This window comes from Brachionichthys hirsutus, chromosome 7 (genome assembly GCF_040956055.1).
Source record: "Brachionichthys hirsutus isolate HB-005 chromosome 7, CSIRO-AGI_Bhir_v1, whole genome shotgun sequence".
NCBI classification, from domain to species: Eukaryota; Metazoa; Chordata; class Actinopteri; order Lophiiformes; family Brachionichthyidae; genus Brachionichthys; species Brachionichthys hirsutus.
This window is the reverse complement of record NC_090903.1, coordinates 14,881,284-14,896,374: the sequence shown is the minus strand read 5'-3', so window position 1 is coordinate 14,896,374 and position 15,091 is coordinate 14,881,284. Positions and strand designations below refer to the sequence as shown.

General features: G+C 51.8%; 1 protein-coding gene and 1 pseudogene across 1 annotated transcript in view; both read right to left on the bottom strand.

Annotated features, from left to right (window-relative positions):
• Positions 1-3,605, bottom strand: part of LOC137896150 (B-cell lymphoma/leukemia 11A pseudogene) — a 32,954-nt pseudogene extending 29,349 nt beyond the window's left edge.
• Positions 3,606-5,343: 1,738 nt separating this feature from the next.
• rims1a (regulating synaptic membrane exocytosis 1a) overlaps positions 5,344-15,091 on the bottom strand; it is a 36,079-nt gene continuing 26,331 nt past the window's right edge. The window contains exons 16-31 of the mRNA XM_068740993.1: positions 14,876-14,980; positions 13,860-13,919; positions 12,596-12,673; positions 11,454-11,543; positions 10,822-10,905; positions 9,646-9,711; positions 8,310-8,419; positions 8,075-8,208; positions 7,359-7,519; positions 7,063-7,274; positions 6,793-6,825; positions 6,251-6,416; positions 6,052-6,164; positions 5,865-5,966; positions 5,637-5,776; positions 5,344-5,562 (exon numbers count right to left, since the gene is read on the bottom strand). Of these exons, the coding sequence (XP_068597094.1) occupies positions 5,344-5,562; positions 5,637-5,776; positions 5,865-5,966; positions 6,052-6,164; positions 6,251-6,416; positions 6,793-6,825; positions 7,063-7,274; positions 7,359-7,519; positions 8,075-8,208; positions 8,310-8,419; positions 9,646-9,711; positions 10,822-10,905; positions 11,454-11,543; positions 12,596-12,673; positions 13,860-13,919; positions 14,876-14,980 (1,873 nt within the window). The remainder of the gene's footprint in view (positions 5,563-5,636; positions 5,777-5,864; positions 5,967-6,051; positions 6,165-6,250; positions 6,417-6,792; positions 6,826-7,062; positions 7,275-7,358; positions 7,520-8,074; positions 8,209-8,309; positions 8,420-9,645; positions 9,712-10,821; positions 10,906-11,453; positions 11,544-12,595; positions 12,674-13,859; positions 13,920-14,875; positions 14,981-15,091) is intronic.

Sequence of the window (15,091 nt, the reverse complement as noted above, 5' to 3'; positions counted from 1 at the left end):
TAGATTAAATGTAGATTAAAATATAAAACTGAAAACTCAACATTAAACCGTCATTCATTTAAAAAAAATTGTAAATCGATTTGAAAAAATAAAAATAAAAACACAAACAATTAAATGATAAAGAGGTAAATTCTAAATTTACACTCGGAGCCTCTGACACCGAACCCGAACCCGAACCGGACTATTTTAATCCATCATTTTTAAACAGTCGTTCCGACGCATCACGGAATATTAAATCTCTCTACGGGACCTCGAAGTAATCGGATTCCCCCGCATGTCAGGACTTCCAGGTGGATTGTGTCACATCTAAAGCCCCCCCCCCCCGAATGATTGGACCCTAAATGAGGAATTCTGATACCCGTCATCCTGACTGATCCGTAAACTGAACAGATTATCCCGCGTGTTTAGTTACGCACGTCTGGTTGTTCCGCTTCCTGAGCGACACGACGGGAGTTGAACCCGCGACCCCACCCGCAGGTTTGAAGCCTCGTTCTGATGCAGATTAGAGACTGGAGCCCTTCTTTACGGGACGCTGCATGGAAACAGCGCGTCGCGTCCAGAGGAGGACCGACGGCGGCTCGTTAGGGACCGTCTGATTGGATTCAAACGGCGACGCTGATGACGCTGTTTGAATGTTCCTAATCAATCAGGTCTGATCAGCCCTGATTGCCTGCGGACATTTTGAAGGATTTACAGATACAGGTGTGTAAAAACGGTACCGTCACAGGAAGGAGCCGCTTCTGGTGCATCATCAAGCTTAAAAACGACACGTTTTATTTTTAATACTCTAATTTCTCTTAATTGTTTTTACATGTCATGCTGTTCACCCGACTCGCCACAAGAGGGCACCATAGCGCCAAAGATCTCCTCAGAGCCGTCGGCAGTGATATAAAATGGCACCAATCTGTTACGTGATATTTAAATAACGGAGTCATCTCCGCCTTGATGTTTGCCTTCTGGGTTGCTGGTTCGATCCCCGGCTCTTCGGGTCGAGCTTCTGAAGCTCAGGCCAGAACAGAACAGAACCTGGCTGTGGGCCATGTCCGCCCATGGTCCACAGCCAGGTTCTGTTTGACGTCACAAACATTTTAGTTTTCATCCATCACGCGCTGGGCATAAAACAAAAGACGTCCGTGCCACGCGCGCCATCGTCCAACCACATCGCATAAGACGCAGGAATCCACTGTCGGCGTTCACACACACGAGCGGCGCGTGCACAACTGAAGCCGACTCTCAACCAGGAAGCGAAAGTTGGTTTAAAGGTTCACAAAGTCAGGCTTCTCACTCCCATCTATCATTAAAAATAACGCGTGTACACACGCGCGCGCGCGCGCGCCAATATAGTGCGCACACGTGCACGATAAATGCCAGACAAGTGTAACCAGCTGCTATTGGACCCGTAATTAAAACGACATGATCTTACCTCGTAGAAGGAAACGCCTGTTCTTGCGTCCTGCGTAAATGTCCACCGTCCTCGCAGGGGACAATTGTACTGGGCCTATCTTAGACTGAACGCAGTGACATTTTTCAGACGCTACAGGAGGGGGGGGGGGGGCAATGCCGAACATTTTCCAGTTCGTCACCTGCAGGAGGATCAAGCCGCCGCCGCCCCCCCCCCCCCCCCCCCCTCCAGTGAGCGTTTGTGTTGCCTGTGAAGCGCAGGTGTGTCAGAATGTACCTGTTCATTGGTAAATAAAGAAGAAGCGAGTCAACGAAACGTTTCGGTCTCTTCTGGTTTTGTGGGAGGGAGTTAGTGGAGAAACGTTAACTTAAAACGTGTCTGGAAAGTAAAAGATGTGTACGAAGTGAAAGATTTGACAGTCTTCAAGAAGTATCAGGAGCTAGATGGCGCTAATTAACAGCGTTTTAAATCATGAATGTCACCACCAGGTGGCAGTAACGGTCTGAGATTAAGTGTTTCTGACCAGATGTGTGTGTGCTCTACTTTCTACACGTTTATCTTAAAACAAATAAAAAATAAACCTTTAATTTTGTCAAATAATAGCAGGAAAACGCCGCAACTACCCAAAGCAGAGAGGTTGCGTTTGAGCCGACCGTAATCCAGGTTAATCCCACGAACCTGAAGGAGGCCGAGTGTGTGTGTCTTTTCCAATTTCCTAATCCCATGAACGCGACACGCACACAGAACTGTGTGGGGGAAACAGAGCTGGAATCCTCGTCCCATCAGGGGTTCCATCCCGCTCTGCCGTTACCTGGGACGCCATCGCCATCAATGAGCTCCTCTTGAGAAGGTCAGACACGCCGTTTGAAAACGCCACCGTCTTTAGGTCAGACACGCCGTGTGAAAACGCCACCGTCTTTAGGTCAGACACGCCGTTTGAAAACGCCACCGTCTTTAGGTCAGACACGCCGTTTGAAAACGCCACCGTCTTTAGGTCAGACACGCCGTTTGAAAACGCCACCGTCTTTAGGTCAGACACGCCGTTTGGAAACGCCACCGTCTTTAGGTCAGACACGCCGTGTGAAAACGCCACCGTCTTTAGGTCAGACACGCCGTTTGGAAACGCCACCGTCTTTAGGTCAGACACGCCGTTTGGAAACGCCACCGTCTTTAGGTCAGACACGTCGTTTGGAAACGCCACCGTCTTTAGATCAGACACGCCGTGTGGAAACGCCACCGTCTTTAGGTCAGACACGCCGTGTGAAAACGCCACCGTCTTTAGGTCAGGCACGCCGTTTGGAAACGCCACCGTCTTTAGGTCAGACACGCCGTGTGAAAACGCCACCGTCTTTAGGTCAGACACGCCGTGTGAAAATGCCACCGTCTTTAGGTCAGACACGCCGTTTGGAAACGCCACCGTCTTTAGGTCAGACACGCCGTTTGAAAACGCCACCGTCTTTAGGTCAGACACGCCGTTTGGAAACGCCACCGTCTTTAGGTCAGACACGCCGTTTGGAAACGCCACCGTCTTTAGGACAGACACGCCGTGTGAAAACGCCACCGTCTTTAGGTCAGACACGCCGTTTGGAAACGCCACCGTCTTTAGGTCAGACACGCCGTTTGAAAACGCCACCGTCTTTAGGTCAGGCACGCCGTGTGAAAACGCCACCGTCTTTAGGTCAGGCACGCCGTTTGGAAACGCCACCGTCTTTAGGTCAGACACGCCGTGTGAAAACGCCACCGTCTTTAGGTCAGACACGCCGTGTGAAAATGCCACCGTCTTTAGGTCAGACACGCCGTTTGGAAACGCCACCGTCTTTAGGTCAGACACGCCGTTTGAAAACGCCACCGTCTTTAGGTCAGGCACGCCGTGTGAAAACGCCACCGTCTTTAGGTCAGGCACGCCGTGTGAAAACGCCACCGTCTTTAGGTCAGACACGCCGTGTGAAAACGCCACCGTCTTTAGGTCAGACACGCCGTGTGAAAACGCCACCGTCTTTAGGTCAGACACGCCGTGTGAAAACGCCACCGTCTTTAGGTCAGACACGCCGTGTGAAAATGCCACCGTCTTTAGGTCAGACACGCCGTTTGAAAACGCCACCGTCTTTAGGTCAGACACGCCGTTTGGAAACGCCACCGTCTTCTTCCACACAGTCTTTATTTGTAAATCATAAAAATGAACTCTTGAATATAAAACATACATCAGTAGAGCCACATCTGTTATACAAACAACTGTTGCAGTGGATTCTTAGTCTTTCGTCCAAAATCATGGATTGGGGGGGGGGGGGGGGGCTGTAAACAATCAGTATCCCTGGAATAATACTGACAAAAGGAAAGGGCAGCCGGCGACGCCGCCGGGGCTTCGACGGAAGCATCCACAGAATCCCATTCTGATGAAGTCCAGTCCAGACCGACAGTCAACAAGGGAAAGGGGAGGGGCTTAAAAAGAAACGCTTTGTTCCAATTGGTTCTGCTTTTTTATTCTGCAACCGCTGTCAAAAATAAAGGCCCGTTAGCGCTCCCGTGTGGCTCGGCGCCGCTCAGCGGCCCCCTTCCCCCAAAGCAGGAACGTCACGTCTGCTCCCAACTCTAGTTCAAGCTGCTCATCCTGATTTGTATGTACAGAGTGTGTGTGTGTGTGTGTGTGTGTGTGTGTGTGTGTGTGTGTGTGCGCGTGACGGTTGTGCAGTCAGATACACTCTTTATATTCATATATCTATATCTTTATATTTTCTGTCAAACTCATGATACTTCATATACATTTATCTGTTTTACACACATTCTCTCTCTCTCTCTCTCTGCCTCCACGGTTAAACGACGGTTTGGACGCCTTCCCTCTCGGGGGACGGAGTACAGCGAGTAAAAAGAACAGAACACAAACAGAACCTTTGTGTTGTTTTTCTGGAGACTTCCTTATATGTGTGTTTAGACCCAGAGGGGTGGGCGTGGCCTGGCTGGAGTTCATCCCCTCCATTGGTCAGCTCCTGACAGGGGGCGGGGATGGCTTGGCTTCTCTCGTTTTGGATTCATATTCAGTACGAGCAAACTGTACAAGAACATGCAACACACAAGCTGGCCTAGAAGTATGTGGAACTAGCACACACAGTCTAGTCGTTTTTTCTGTTTCTGTTTTTTTTGAGATTTGTTCTTTTAATTTGTCTCGTCTTTTTATTTTACAAAAAAAGTAGAGAACAAAACAAAAAGAAACAAACAGAACTAAAGAAACATGCATGCGGCTTGGAGCCGGGGCGGGGCGGGGCATCCCCGAGTCATGCTGCTCCCGCCCAGCGGGGGACGAATGGTACGGGGGGTGAACCGGCACCTTCAGGTCCGACTCTGAACGCTGGACAAAGAAAAGATTCCAAATAAAAAAGAAAGAAAAGCAAAATGGCGCCTCGATATTCTCTCTGTTGAGGTGAAGGGAGTCGAGCCTCTCTTGTGCTAGCTTGCGTACGTCACAAGGCTAAGCGTGTGCACCTGGCCGTGTTACCGGACCGAGCGGGACCGCTCAGACATCAGCCAATCCCTGTGCAGGAAGCTGCCCCAGATCGCTACAACCCCGTGCCCTGAAGCGAGCTCTACTCTGATTGGCTGGAGGGCTACTGGGTGGGGAACTCCGCTTTGATCGGGCGCTCTGATTGGGGCGAGGAGACGAGATGGAGGGATGCCTCCGCGGCTGCAGGTCGGAGGAGGAAGCAAAGAAAGCAACGCTCAGAAAAGAAAACGGCGAACGAAGGAGGAAGCGGGAAGGTGCGAGACGTGATTGTCAGACTCCAGCTAAACTCTGATTGGCTCGTTCTCTCTCTCGTTCCCTGTCGCTGTCTGGCTTTTCGCTGGGCGACCGAGAGCTCGCCGTTGTCCCGGTTCTGGTCCGGCGGCTTGTGGTCCGTTGTTCTGTCATTTAAGGGAGATCTGGGGGTTTGTGGTCGCCACTCGGCTCACTAAGACCGAACGCCCGGTGGCGGTCCTGAGGTGTCCAACGACGTCTGAGACGCCAGCCGCACGAGCGGAGCTAACGTAGGGTCCACCAACGAGGAAGGTGGAAATAGTTTGTACCAGCCAATCACGGTGCTCGAGAGGTTCAGCTCCTCCAACAGGATCTGTGCTACACCCATGAAACACTTGTGGTCCAACCGCCCATAGTCGCCCCAGACGATCACCTGGAGGACAGAAGGGCAGACATGAGTCCAACGTCTCGGCTAAAGGTAGCATAGCAACGGCTCTATGGAATTACCTGAAGCACCTTGCCCTGGGGACTCTCGTCAAAGAGCAGGTGCTGCTGGTAGAGCGGCTCCAGGGTCTTTCGTGCAATCTTCGTTTTCTTTTTGGCTTTACAAGTTCCATTATCCAGCAGGTACACCTTGACGTAAGGAGCTGAGGATGGAGGGGTGGGGTCAGAAAGGGAACGGAGATGTGTGTGTGTGTGTGTGTGTGTGTGTGTGTGCGTGCGTGCGTGAGCTACCTGGGAGGGATTTCGAGCCCGGCTTGGGGCTGAGGCCTCGTGCCCTGATCACCTCCACCTCCAGCTGGCCCTTCTTATCCATCAAGCCGATCTGAACATCACCTGAACACACGCAGGAACGATCCTCAGCACCGAATTCACGATTCGGGGAAAAACGGCGGAACAAGCCGGCGGAGCCGTCACTCACCCATGGCGGGCGTCGCCAGCGTTTGCCGGCCAACCAGCTGACCGGGACCCAAACCGTCCAGGAAGTCGCTGAACTGACTGTCGGCACCGAGACGCATACCTGAGAAGATCAGACTGACACCCAAACACACAGCCGGGGTTAGGTTGGGGCCGCGAACGCCACGCGCCCGGCGGCCTGGCATCCGGCGGCGCCCACGTACTTCCCCTCGGAGCTGTAGCTGTTCATGCTGCCGTCGGTGGACTCCCTGCTGGCCTGCCGGTTCATGGCCGAGCCCCCCCGGGGGAACTCCACGGCCATGCCGGTCTCCACGCTCCTCTGGATGCTGCTGCTGCTGCTCTTGCCCACCTTCTTCCCCGCGGACGCCTCTGTGGCGGAAGAAGCGTGAAACACGTCACGCTCCGCTTGCGGGATCGGAACGCAGCAGATACCGGGCGTGGCGTGTCTCCCCCCCCCCCCCCCCCCCACCCCCCGAAGTGTCCATCACTCATACATCGAGACGTAAAGGAGGAGTTCGGATCTCTTCCCAGCCTGCTGTTGTCCAATAGAACAGGGAGGCTTCTGGGAGACCTGGACCATTCCCTCTGACACACAATGGAGACAGGAGAGGGCAGAGCCAGGAAGTTCGGTGGGGGGGGGGGGGGGGGGGTGTGTTGCATGGGACGGAGCTACTCCACAAATCTGTCTGCATCCCCGTCTCAGAAAGCGTCACAACTTCCTGTCTGTGTCTCGCTACTGCTTTACCTTTCCGTCTGTCCGCCGCTTTACCCGCCGCCTCTGAAACAACAACAACAACAACAAGGCCAATAAACAACAACAACAACAACGACGGATACACAGGTGAAGTAAGTGTTGTGTTGATCCAGGCCGTCGTCGTCCTGTTTGAGAAGGATGTCATCTGGATGAAGCTGGAAACGCCGCGGCGCTCGCCGCTCCGGCTTCAGAACCAACGCTTTTAACTCGTCTTCAAACAGCGAAGAGGCTGAATGCTCTCGGACCCCCCCCCCCCCTCACCTGTCTGGCTGAGCTGGGAGGTGCTCCGGCTGAGTCTCGACGGCAGAATGGCGATGACGCGCTGGCTGAGACTGGAGCGCCGCTTCTTAATCCCGCTCCCGAGGCTCCCGAGCGCCGTGTCTGATTGGCTGCCGTCGGCGTGCTCCATGCCGTAGAGCTCGCCGCTGGCGCTGGTGCTCTTCATCATGTGGCGGCCCGTCGCACGCATGGCCCTGGGGATCGGCACGCCACCCCGGGGGGGGTTACTCCACGTGACTGAAGCCGAAGGCGCACATAGAAGTGAGGGGCGTGGCTACCTGAAGCGTCCCCGGGGTCTCTCCGACTGGACGGACATGTAGCTGGTGCTACTGATGCGAGAGGCACTGCTGGTTCGGGAGATGGCTGACGCGTCGCTGACGTCGCTGTCCGAGGACTTGTGGGAAACGTTCTCGCTGCTCCTCCTCCGGTCCTTGTAGAGCTGCCGATAAATCGGGATCAGAAGGGATCAATCTCTCGTTCCTTTGGTTCCGCCATCTCCCGAGTTCTCGCTCCAGCCGGTAAAACCCGGGCGCCGGCGTTTGACTTTCAGCGGAAGTGATCCGACAGCATTGCATACAGGAATAACAAACATTCCACCGCCGCCGCCGCCGCCGTCTAAGCCCGCTGGCGCGGATGATCCGCGCCGTCAGGTTGAAATGATTTCACGGTCAGTCAGACGAGGGACGGTGAAATACGTCACGCAGACGGCGTTGACACGATGCATGCAGAAAAGGGAAACTCCTGGCACGTGGTGGCGCGCGGACGCCGGGCCGTCGCCGTTACACTGTCAGCTTCCTGTTAAAGTCAGTGCCGGCGAGGATTACTCACTCGTGTATTCTACGGGCTGCGCTCCTCGTTGAGCGGCGGCCCGGTTGGAGCAGATTCATTTAATCGAGCGTTCCTCGCCGTTACGGGAACACAATTTAGTACTTTCTTTAGACAGTAAATGTCAGGATAAATTAAACCAAGGATTTAAAAAAAGGTTGTGGCGAACCTCCCGTTTGTTCTTGAGGGATGTGTCCAGGTCCCGTTGGCTGGAGGCAGCGGCAGCGGCGGCGGGGGGGGCCGACCCCCGGTTGGAATGAACCCTCATCTGGAGCTGACGGACGCACTCCTCTGCTACCAGGGCTGCACAGCAGACACAAGACGGCGTTAGCGCTCACCTGACTGGAGGCTCCCCCCCCCCCCCCTCCAGGTAGAACCTGCAGCGAGCGGACCGAGCGCCATACCTTGCTCTACAGTGTTGCCCTTGGGGGGCAGCTGCGGGAGCTGCCTCGCTCTGCGAGCCGAGGACGACGTCACCGAGGAGGACAGAGACGAACCACCTTGGAGGTGGCCCCTGGCGTGAAGCGACAGCAGAGGAGCGGGGGACGAAGAGCAAGGATGGAAAGAATGGAGATAAGAAAGAGAGAGGGCATGAGCGGGCGTGGCGCAGCGTAAAAACACCTTCCAGCAGCTGGTCGCGTCGAAGCAGCACGAGGTGAAGCTCGTTCTGGGCCGATCCTGTCGCAGGAAGAGCAGCAAATAAAGATTCAGGCAGTCAAAGAGCGAAGCGCTGAAGCACGAGCGCCACATCAGCAGGCATGCGCTCGCTGTCATCTCCCGCCACAGCAGACCCGTTAATAGTTCAGAGCTGGCGTTTAACGCACATCAGTGCCCGAATAGAGGATTCCAATCACACTCCGAAGAGGGGCGGAGCTACGGCCGGGAAACAGCGGATTCGATTTTGGAGTCAGACCCGGTTCCGATCTGGATCTGAGGTTTTTCACACCACGACAACACAAAGCAACGCCGCTGGCAGAGGTTCGGATCGAGCCGCCGGTTCTGCTTACAGTTCAAATGAGAGCCACATGAAACGGCTACTGATGCCACGCCCGTTACACGCCACGGGGCCACGACCCCCACGTTTACGCCGTTTCTGAAGGAATGAGACGCACGACGTCCACAGAACGGTCACACGACACAAACAGCAGCAGGTCACAGGATCACACACAAGTACACGGATGGGTAGAAGTACGCGGTGAGGCGTACTCCTATTCACAGTATCGCTAGTCAATGTGGGTCAAAACACGGTGGGGTTCCCCTCACCAAGGGGCCGCAGCGGCGCTTTCTTTCCTCTGGAGCCCCTTAAGATTGAGGTGGGCGTGATTCTGGTGCACAAAAAACAAATGTGGAAAATCACAAGAACGCCATACAAACCCAAACGGCCGGCGCATGAGCGGCGGCGGCGACGGCGACGGCGACAATCACGGGAAGACAAATGGAAAGAAAGAAAAAAGCAAAACAGCACGTAAATAAAAGACTTTCCAAATCAGGTTAAATGAAACACGAGATAAAAATCTAACTAGCAGGCGACAGGTTATCTAATAAAGCAAGCCCCGCCCCCGGCGACGGCAGAAACGCCTTTAAGACGACGTCATCATCTCCAAGGTTTTGATTTTAAGATGGCCGTCTTCTGCCAAACTGGACCCAGTGCGGAGACATTCTCGCACGCGGAAGCTCCGCCCATTAGCGCCCTCATTATCCACGCTTTGACATGTGCTGAGCGTACAGTACATGCCTCACCTGCCGCTGTCAGACAGCTTCCTGCCCAGACTCTGACAATCAGGTGTTTCCAGCGTCCGAGGATGCCTGGAGAACGGCGGATGAGGAAAGGGAACGATACACAAAAGAGAGAAAATAAAATGGATGGACAGATGAGAGGATGGAGGACACATCCTTCACAGTGTCTGTCAGGGGGGGGGGGGGGCTGTCACTGGCCTTACAAGTTTATGATCTGCAAAACAGGAAATAGGGGGCATGCCGTGACGGATTAGGGATGTCTGATCTTCTTCTCTTCCTGAGGTGAGTCAGAATCCACATCCATTCATGAGCATGAATATGAAAAGGTGACACACGCAGCCCCCCCACGCCCACATCCTGATTTAAATTATGGATACTATGGATCCTGTCATGGGTGAGAGAATGAGGGCAAGAGCAAGAAAGCAAGCTGGAGACGCTACTCCCATCTCTGAGCGGCTGCAGGAAGGAAAGATCACGACTGATCATCCCACAAACCACTAAAAGCAACGGTGGAAAAGCAGCAAGAGCCACAACCGGAGAAGGGAAAGCTATCGCTGCGTCGCTCGGCAACAAATCACAAACCGGGAAAGCGCCTGGAGAAAAACAAGCAACCTCTTACACAATGGGAGTGAATCAAAGCGAAGCTACGCCTCAAAGACACCTGACCTTTATTTTGAAAAGCTCTGGGTGGGTTTGTTTTTGTTCACTCTCACTGTGCTCTGGGCGCAAACAAGGAGTTCAGGGTTAGCAACAGGAAGCTGGAATGCAAACGGTGGCAGGGATAGCTTGTCATTTTATCTTGCATCTAAAGTTCCGACCGAAGTCACAGTTCAACTTTTCTGTTTCCAGATTTGGCTGAAATAAAGTTTTAGTTGTTCGTGTGACACAAGATAAAATCACAGACCGATAGAGAAAAGCGTGTCAGCTTCTAGCCGCTGGTCACAGGAATCAGAAGTCCGAGGTAGAGCTTGACTTCCGCCTGAACCCAATAAGACCCGACTGAACCCCGAGGAGAAACGTGTTGCGCTCCTAGAAATAAGTACATTCAAATGTTGACTTCCTGTGTGGCGGCGCAGCCGGCCTCCTTCTGTTCCAAAGGGAGGCGGGTCTTAACGGCGTCGTTTTCAAAGGCGTGAGTCAAGCTCTAAGAGGAAGCAGCCGGGATCCACAAAAGGATACCTGTCATCTTCAGGGGAAGCGTGTTGAATAAGAATCCTGGGACTCGCTGGACGTCTCCGGGGCAGGGAACGGGACAAAGGTCTTCTATGCGTACACATACAGAACACGTCACCCAAGCGATCGCACGAGCAATCAATACACAATCAGAACATCCTGCGACTCGACTGCTAAATGTTCTCTAGGTGAAAACAGGAGGGGGTTGGGCCACAAGGGGGCAGTAGAACAAGCTCTAAACACAACAAGGACATATATTGGCCTTCTATAAAGTGGACGAAGGACTTACTGACACATTTACAAGTCCGGCAGACATGAAGCAACATGAGCAGTTTGGAGTTGTGTTTCTGGCCACGACAAATACAAGTTAGATCCTTTTCTTTTTAGCTCTGCTTTCGTGTCCAAAGGCTTCAAATGAACTTTTTGTTCATTTGATCACAATGATCCTACTCTCCGAGGATGATCAGGAAAACCAGCACTAGGACCAGCTGGACAGGTTCCAGTTGTGACATCATAATCATCCCTGCACTCTGACTGGTCAATGAAGGTGTGATATGTTGATTACGTGAATATGCTAAGCTAGGACACCTTCAGTGCGGGTCTACTGGCCCCCTACAGGAGGGGTCAGAAGCTGGTACCTTTCAGTCTCTGCTGGGGGGGCATGATTGTCTGGAGCCAGACAGTTGGCACTAGCGCTCCTAACCCTCTCCAGAGAGGACTGCAGGTCACTAGAGGCACCGCAAGACACCCGATGGGAGAGGAGACAGGAGAGGACAGAAAGAAACAAAGAGGACAAACAATGGACAAACAGAAAAAAAAATGCTTTAAAAGAAAGTTTGATTAGATTCACAACCACAGAGCGAGCCTGAGAACCAAAGCCTCAGTGGTTGGTTACAAGGGGGGGGGGGGGGGTTGTCGTGAAGATGGGGTGGGGTGGGAATGTTTCTCATCGTCACGGCGAAGTGTTCTCCCACTCCACGCGGCCTCAGCTCGAGAACACACGCGCTAACCGTGGCCTCATCCGTGGACGTTACATGTCACCAAACCCATGAGCCGTTCCACCGCAGAGATCAGCGTTCCGCATGCAGGCAGTGTGGAACAACGTGCGCGTGCAAAGGATTGGAAATGGCTCTGAAGCCCCTACTGCTGAAGAACAGACACAAAACTAGTCCAGAGACTTCTAGAGATTCGGGGTCAACTCTTAGTTGGAGCGCCTTACTGACCTGAACTGGCATCAAGTTCTTTCAACTTAGCCGTCAGAACAAAAGATCACGACACGTCAGATGAAACGCATTTGTTTAAAAAGGTCAAACGGGGAAGTCTGTGTACATTTTAAAAAGAAATGTAACAGAGGTGTGAGAAAACATCGACCTACTCGTCGCAATGCTACATCCTGCAATGCTACATCCTGCGATGCTAGATTCTGCGATGCTACGTTCTGCGATGCTGTGTTCTGTGATGCTACGTTCTGCGATGCTACGTTCTGCGATGCTACGTTCTGTGATGCTACGTTCTGCGATGCTACATTCTGCGATGCTCCATTCTGCGATGCTACGTTCTGTGATGCTACGTTCCGTGACACTACGTTCTGTGATGCTACGTTCTGTGATGCTACGTTCTGTGACGCTACATTCTGTGATGCTACGTTCTGTGATGCTGCATTAACAATAAACGTACAAAATCTACATTTCTAAGTTTTATTAAGGAGATTGTCGAAAGCTAGAAACTGAACTCGAAACACTTCATTTGAAGCGCGCCGAATCCTTAAATGTGGACTTACCTGTCGATCGGTTTGTGGATACCGTTGAACAAAAGCGGCATCTTAGGAGGGAGTGTGTTACTGTGTCTAGTAGATCTCCTGATGTTAGCATGCATGCAGACAGATGCAGGATAACAGGAGGGGAAAAAACAAAAACAAGTGGGACTGTTTGCACAACAAAAAGCTTTATAGGCCATAAGCATTCCCAACTTATCCAGTGATTTTAATGTATTTTTTATCTTAAACGCGGGCTGGTCTCGGCGGCTGATTCATTCCATTTGTAAAATGTGAGGTGTTGTTTTTCTACGTTTTGTTGTTGTAAACAATGCAGTCCTGCATAAAAACCATAACACAATCACTGGCCAAGTTTGTAAATGTCTGTAATATGAGCGAGCAGAAATACAGCGGCGCATGAAAGCCGTTCAAGCATCAGAAATCCACCCTTCACCAAATGCTCTCGGTTAGCAATCAAAGGGGGATGTTCTCGTGTTCCGTCGACCCCACCTTGTTCGGCTTTGCTCTCGCATAGCGCCCTAATGTCCCTGCCAGGCAGATTACAGCTCGACCAGGTTAGGAGATGCAAAAACAGTTCAGAGTCATTTCATCTAGAAATCCCCTGCTTTGATTTGTGAATTCTCGTTTAACGTGCCGCCACAGAGCCGAGAGCGCAGCATGCTGGGAACGGAGTGCAGTTTGAAGGCAAGCACGGGCCTGGAGTGCCCTCTTGTGGATCTGAGGCAGAAGCACATCTGAACCAGATTCTGTATCATCACATCATATAGAGGGCTCTGGGCTTTTCTACGTTTCCCACAATGCATTGCCGTCGGCCATATGTAGAGGCTTTGTTTACAGGGTCAGTGTTGTTGATCGTTCATCGAGCGATAATGCCGACTACTTTTCTTACCAAGGGGAAGCGGCAAAACGGAAGAGCGAACGGCGAATTACAGCGTGGATTGCTTCAATCAACCGATGCCGTGTGACGTGTCATTAAGGATTAAGTTATATGAAGAAATATCGGCTAGATATTGGTCATATCGTAATAAATGAAGCCCACATTTCATATTAAGTTGATGTTTTTGGTTGACGTTTGGATTATGTGAGCAGAGCTCTTGGTCGACTGAAGCCATGTGGTCCAACACCGCAAGTGAACACTTGGGAAAAATGTGCATGAATATTTCTATGCAGTATTATAACAATGGATTTGTCATTTTCTACAACAAATACACAAAGAGACAACCTGATCATGTACCAAACGTAATCAACACGTCGTGATTGGCCAGTTTACCTGGTGTGGAGGCACTCGGCACTTTTGCCTCGCATTGACTGGTGGATCATGATGGCCTCACTGTGGTTACCATGGGGATGGATGACATGAGGAAATCAACAACGGTGGTGGGACCAAAAAAAACACAAGAGCAGAAGAGGGTGAATAGGAAAGAGAAGCTGTCTCTGATAGCGACACACACACACACTCCGAACTAGAGCCGTGATGAAGAAGCAACACGCTGTGGGAAACGGTAGTAAGAAAAAAAACAGGCGCAGGAAAACTTTATTTAAAACTCCCGGCGAGTGTAAAACATTTAAAGGAACTCAGGGAAGGAGATTTCATATATCAATCCTCTGGAGGAAATCCACCTCTCACCCAAACAACGAGTAAACGACACACATCTGATGAAATAAAAATCCAAGGATCGATCATTGAAACCCGGTTATTGATCATGTCCTGCAGAGAGTGGCTAAAGCTACGTTGCTACGTACCGTTAATGCTGGCTAGATCATCGCATAACTGAGTGTGGTTCTGATAAACGGGCCATGTAGCTACCTAGCTTCTTCATTACAAGGAGGCGTAAACAAAAACAGTCACAGGACACGCCTACGTCAGCTGACCTCACAGGACACGCCTACGTCAGCTGACCTCACAGGACACGCCTACGTCAGCTGACCTCACAGGACACGCCTACGTCAGCTGCCCTCACAGGACACGCCTACATTAGCTGACCTTTAGGTAGAGAGCACCATTCGCCCTCCTGTAGCGTTCAACAGAAACACTAAATCATCTCTTCAACAAACAAACAAACAAAAACAACAGTAGAAACAAAATTCAGCAACAGACAATAAAATATTTAACTTGTTACATTCACACACGGAAAAAGAGACAAACTGTGCAGTCACCTGAGCACAGAGAGTTCTGTCATACTTAACATTTAGTATATGAGCATATAATCACACACGCACACACACACACACACACACGCACACACACACACGCACACACACACACACACACACACACACACACACCTGTCATCCAGGTACTCCTCCTGCTGCCGTCGACCCCTGGAGGCGTCATAGTAGCGGTTGGGAGAGCGAGAACGACGAGAGTAAGGAAGTTCATCATCGAGACTCCTATGGGAAAGGAAGGAGAAACGGAAGAGGCAGATGGGTCAGCGGTCGGCGGCGCTGCAGCAGACTCTTGGCAGGTTGACCCGGCCGACCCGGTAAAAGCAGAGCTGGCAG